Source organism: Styela clava, chromosome 7 (assembly GCF_964204865.1).
Source record: "Styela clava chromosome 7, kaStyClav1.hap1.2, whole genome shotgun sequence".
Classification (NCBI taxonomy): domain Eukaryota; kingdom Metazoa; phylum Chordata; class Ascidiacea; order Stolidobranchia; family Styelidae; genus Styela; species Styela clava.
In genome coordinates, this window is record NC_135256.1 from 23436724 (window position 1) to 23442748 (window position 6025).

Below are 6025 nucleotides of genomic sequence, written 5' to 3' on the forward strand. Positions count from 1 at the left end.
GTTGTAACGGTAGTCTATGAAAGACAATGGGATTGGGAAGTTCCACTCTTTTCCCAAGTTAGACTAGATCTCTAGATTGAGGAAAAGTACCGTACCGTACTAATATTGATTAGGCCAAGTAAAGTTACATAATTCTGTAATTTGATATTAACAAATTTTGTTATTGCAGTATTGATTTACAGTACCGTATTTTGCCTGTCCTTTCCTTCTTTACTTGAGTTACCGTAGTTGCCTATCTGTAAAATGCTTGGTTCAAACCAAACATATCTAAGAAATCTTCATCGAATTATAAAAACCTATGAATACGCAGCGGAAAACGATGATGCAGAAAGTGTTGTGATTGACATAGCGTCATTGGAGCGAACTAATGATTCTGTTTCGGAATATGAAGATCGTAGTAGACTAACAGAAGTGCAGGTATATATAGGCTAGAGAGGGGAAGTTATGTTTTATTAGATAACAATTGTCAATTGAAGAAATATCTCAATTATTTATATTTGTTATTTTATGTTATGTTACTTGTCTTCAATTGCATTGACGTATTACAGTATGATGTTTTTGTGACATTTCTAGGGATATCTTGTTAGAAAGGGAAAAATATATTTTTTGTGTATGTTTATATATTTTATAATATGAAATATCTTAAAGCAGTAAAGAGTTTCTCGTTTAGCGATACTCAAAATTCTATATTTGACTGCAGGTGATCATTTTAGACGAATTGCCATATTCACAGATTTAACAATTATATGAGACTTATTGTAATTGTCTCAAATATCGTTAGGTGCGAAAAAATATTTTATATTATGGCATGGTGATTTGTGTACTATAACCTGTCCTCATGGCTAGGCTTGTCAAAAAATAAAATAAAATTATGCCTCTAATATATAAACTGTTATTAACAGGAAAGGGAACTCGGACTGCATAATGTGACAGTTGACGAAATGAAGGCAGACTTTTTCAACATTCCAGGAGAGGACTTTCCTTTAGTTAATGATATGTCCGCTTATCATGATTCAGTGTTAAACATTACAAATGCTTTGCTAACGAATAGAACAGGTTTTTTGAGTGATACTCTCTCCTCTGATGATGATGGTTCCAGAGGATCAATATCAGATGACGGAGAATATGAAGATAACACGGATATTTTTCTATTCCATCAAAGAAAAAAAATTGAGAATTTGAATCAAGATAGACCCAAATTATCAACAGATTTTAATTTGAATGCAAGCAGCTCGAAAAATGAAAAAATTGTTCAATCACATAGATCGCAAATCCCAATACAAGACTCAGAACTTTCATTTATGGGGCTGAAATTATCTTCAGGAAATTGTGACCGAAATTTGGAGGAACTAATGCAAACACCTAAAAATACCAAGAAAGAAGCACACAAGAAAAAAGAAAAAGTCGACTCAAATTTTTCAATTAGGGTGGATAGAAACAAACGGCGATCTTTAAAAAGTTCCGTAATTACTCACACATCTACATCAGACACATCAGCAGCCGAAGATGAAATTTCATTATCTGACAATGCTGATCATTTAAGACTTCCAGATAACAGTTTGTTGCGCCCATCTGAAATCTCGATGGATAAAAATAATGCACTCCATAACGATCCATCTCAAATTGTCAACACTTTTAGCAAGAAGTCACATAGTACAAAATCAAATCCATTTTATAGTGTTCCGAAATTGCCCCGAACTCCATCTCATAAAAAGTTGAATCCATCTTCAAACAAACCCTTCTCTGATAAAAAAGGGGGCCGAGTTAGAAAGTTATTTTCTAGTACAAAAACATCAGAAGAGGTATTGGAAGATATGTCTTCAATTTCTAAACCTAAAAGTCCTTACTTTTTAAGAGTAAGGTCTCCAAGTAATACCTGTCAAAGAATTACACATTCTTGTTCAAAAATGGAAAATAAATATAGCGATTCATTGTCTTTGAAGGACGCATGTAAACCAACTTCACGGAAAGGCAGAAATAAGTCAATGACCAGTAAAATCCCTGATAAAAGAGATGAAATGTTGGATGTTTTTGGGTCTCCACCAAAGTGTGTCAAGTCATTGAGTATGGTGTCTCCAGACTATTCATCTCGCAGAATTACCCGTTCTTGTTCAAAATTGGAAAGAAAAAATTGTGAAACTAAAGATACCATAATGTGCCATTCAAAAACGGTGCAGTCAAAAAAGGGGAGTCATAACAGGAGTCAAGGTAGAAAAAAGACTTCTGCAAGATGTCTTCATAATGTAACTTCGCAACCAAGTGATAATTTGTGCAGTCCCATCCGAAGAATGAAACTGGAGTCGCCAACATCGAGTAATTCAAATTTTTTGCAAGTTCCTTTGTTTAATACATCACGAACAAGAGCAAAAAATCATGTTTATGATCCATTGCAAAGTGAAGATGATATCAGTGTGGAAGAGTTACAAGTTGAAATGTACAATGAAATGAAAAGACGAAAAAATTTGAGGAAAAAAATGTGAAAATAGAATGGATATTTCGCTTTGTTTAAAATATTGCAAAAGTAGCTGATGACATTGATTGCTAGTCTTTTCATCTTCAAAGAATTTTACAAAATGATGAGTAATATTGTTTTAGCTATGATAATGCTTGGCTTTGTGCTATTACAATGGTAAAATCCTTACTCTTGAAGTCATAGAGGTTCAAATTATTATTGCTTTTGGAATATTGACTATCAACACTGTTCAAATTTTTCTGAAATGATTCCAACTCGTCTGCTTATTAAAACTGGAGATATACACTATCAAAGTTTGTTAACTTTCTCAGCCAAGTTGATGAAACGTGAATCAGAATGGCAAATATTTATTTCAGAGCTTAATACATGGTTAGCTTATTAGCAGTACAAGGAATTACACTCATTGGTATTATAAATTGCAAAGATTACTACAACTACTAGTTAATCAATGTTAGAAATAGTTTAGTATCTACCAATTTTTTTTCACATCTAACACTCCTATCTACAATTATGGCTTCTTTATTCTTAACTTGAATCCATATGGTATATTTTGTCAAATGTGAAATTCTTGCCAATTTTTAAATTTGATTTTGAAATCGTTTTGAACTGAATATGAACTTTCCAGCCTCAGCACAATCTCATCCAATGTAACAAACTCTGTAATTTATCAGCTTGACAATTTCTGGAATTTATTTATTTGACCATTATCATTAATAGTAGCTCATATTGGTTTTCTAATATATTCATATTTCATTGTGTTGAAATTTCCCTCACTGTTTTGTATGTATACACCTAAAATTATATTTTTGTATAACAATGATGTCCCAATCGCCATCAATGCTGTTTTTTAATTCTTCAGCTCAACCCGAATTTATCCTGTCGAAATCGGCGTATACATTGAAAATTTTAGGAGGGGTCTGACGTATAATTACATTTCTCTTATATCTTCATTTTTTTCAATATACACTATATTATGTCTTGCCTTACCCTTGAGTGATGAAGGTAGAGCACACGGAAACTTTCTATGTGGCGAACATATCTTTCAGCCTTTTCATACGTTCTTGTTTAAATAATTTTTTCGAAATAAAGTTCTTACAAATTACTGATGTGTTATTTACTGGGTAGGGTACAAATTCCTATCACTATGCTGAGTTTTGTGGCGAAATACTGTCGCAATGTTTGCTTCTTTCAGTTAGAATAATCGTAATAACGCCGAGACGTCAGAAACGTATTTTTTAGGCTTAGCCCGGTGTTCACCGGATTCCACAATAACCATATTTACCTTTCTTGCGAGAGTTACCAACAAAAGCGTAGTGTATCAAGTCGAAGATAGGTGTTACTGTTAATTTCAATACCTTGTAGTCGAACCTTGCAGAAGAACTCGCTTTTAAAGAGAAAAAATGCAAATTCATGACAAGAATGTATTATTAGCATCATAAAAATATAACATCGCTTGATGAAAGTCAACTGTCTCTCGAATCCGTAGAAATTCATCCTATCCTTCACCACAAACCAATACAGTATTAGTAACTAAGAAACTACATCTCGAGTAAGATGAGGTCTACTAACTCAGTCCGTGAAATGAATTACCGAGAATTTGGGGTTTCTCTTTTTGATTTTCTGGATTATAAAAATTCATTCCAAGAGGTCAATGATGTGTGCCACTTTCCTGTGCAAATAAAAAATTTTCAGTCCACAAACGAATGGAGGAAGAGATAAAAGTGCTCTTTTGATCTCTTTAACCTTCATTTATCTTTTTTTGTTACATAAGTTGAGATTGGTCGTCCAATCACTGCCTATCGCAAAGGGTCGACAGTTGTGAAAGTAGGCCTACAAACTCCGAACTCCGAAAGTCCTGGTGGAGTATAATATGGGTCCCATACACTAGGGCAGGGTGGTCCAAACCCACATGTGGCCCGCCGCTTGATTATCTGTGGCCCGCGTCGCATTGGCGCGAGAGTGAACAAAAATCGCATTTGGTGTTGTTTCGTCATAAAAATAACTATAGTAAAATCTTTCGAAATATTGTTACATCACTAATGTCAATGAATTGACTATTGTTATGGTTAGCTGAGGCAACTGGCAACAGGGTTGCCATATTGGCTTTTTTAACGCCAAATTTGCCATTTTTGGCTTTTTTCAAACGCGTTTGGCGTCAGAATTTCCGTTTGGCTTTTTTGGCGTTTTCTGGCTTTTTTCAAGTCTATTCTAGTGTCTATTATTAAAATCATTTGACATACAATATTTAGTGTGTAACAACTGAACAATAGCCTATTACCTGTACTTATTAGCTACTTAACATTAGGATTTCTTGGAGCATCGATTTCTTTGTTTGTTACATTAACCGTACCCAATAAGAAATAATTGCATTTTCTGCAGCTGCTCAGACAGATGTTCAAGCGGGGTTGTAAACATTGCATCGTTTTTATGGTTTTGCGTGTTATTTGTCAGTTCTACGTTCTGTTTCCAAAAAAATAGTTGTATAACTTAATTTTCATTATGCCTGATATGGTTTATGTGAGCTTTAGTCTAATTCTGCATATGCAGTAACTACGTTAAAACTACTGAATTAGATATCAGTGGTCCACCTGTGAGCGGCAGGAGGTTAGATAATTTTTTAATAAAATTGATGGCTTATAAATTTTAAAAGTAAAAATATATTCAATGGTAAAGTACGATATAGGGAGAACATGTAGGTATATTACAGACTGAAGCGGCACCCTGTATTGTATATATTGAATGGTGAAAATAATGCTGTCCGCTTGATATTTATTTTACTTTCTACAGTTCTATAGACCTTTCCCCGAGCATCGACTTCCTTGTTTACATCGTGACATTGGCCAATCAGCAAGATGCAAAAAGTGACGTAACAATGCCCTCTTTTCGCATTCGCTCAGACACTTTTCTCACTCAGACAGATTTTCAAGCGTGGTGGTAAACATTACCTCGTTTTCGCGATTTTGAACTCTATTCGTTAGTTTTCAGTTGTGTTTAGAAAACTTAAATATAAATCAGATAATTCAATGATCACACTGTCTTCCTAGGAGCTTTAATTTAATTGCAATAATAAAAATTAGTGTAAAAATAGCTGTGATAGACTAGCCTGAAATTCTTTACCGGTACTTTTAAAAAACAGATTGTTGTATGCGATGAATCATAATGATGGTTTGAAACACATTCCCGTATTTTACAGGCGCCAACTCGCAAAAGCACTCTTAAAATAGCCCTGAAAATTTTGCAATGGTAGAGTATAGGGAGAATTTTCCGGGGGTCAAAGGTCGGGGAAAGGTCCATTGGAACTTTACTTTCTATTTGTGTGCCTTACTGAATGAACTGATGGCTCTACATCATCATCAGTACGTTGCCAAGGGCTTAAAATCTGACAAATCATTGGGCTTTTGTACTTAGTAAAATGGTTGGCTTTTTCTGGCCTTTCTTATGTCTTGATTTGGCTTTTTTTGATCGCTGGGGTCTGGCAACCCTGACTGGCAAAGTTGAATGATGTGCTCGGCAGTCTAAATTGTTAACTGGCTTTCTATTTTTTGGTCTGAA

At 34.4% G+C, this 6025-nt stretch overlaps 1 protein-coding gene across 1 annotated transcript; it reads left to right on the forward strand.

The window, feature by feature from the left end:
* On the forward strand, window positions 1-3575 carry LOC120328434 (uncharacterized). The gene is made up of 2 exons (XM_039394917.2): window positions 1-417; window positions 903-3575. Exons 1-2 carry the CDS (start codon window positions 244-246, stop codon window positions 2478-2480), a joined length of 1752 nt encoding a protein of 583 aa, XP_039250851.2. The 5' UTR covers window positions 1-243; the 3' UTR covers window positions 2481-3575.
* Window positions 3576-6025: the final 2450 nt, after the last annotated feature.

What these genes read in the sequence shown, in the direction of transcription:
- LOC120328434 (XM_039394917.2), top strand. Translation starts at nt 244, where the DNA reads ATGCTTGGTTCAAACCAAACATATCTAAGAAATCTTCATCGAATTATA. An exon ending in GTAGACTAACAGAAGTGCAG is followed by an intron (nt 418 to 902) that starts GTATATATAGGC and finishes TGTTATTAACAG; the next exon opens with GAAAGGGAACTCGGACTGCA.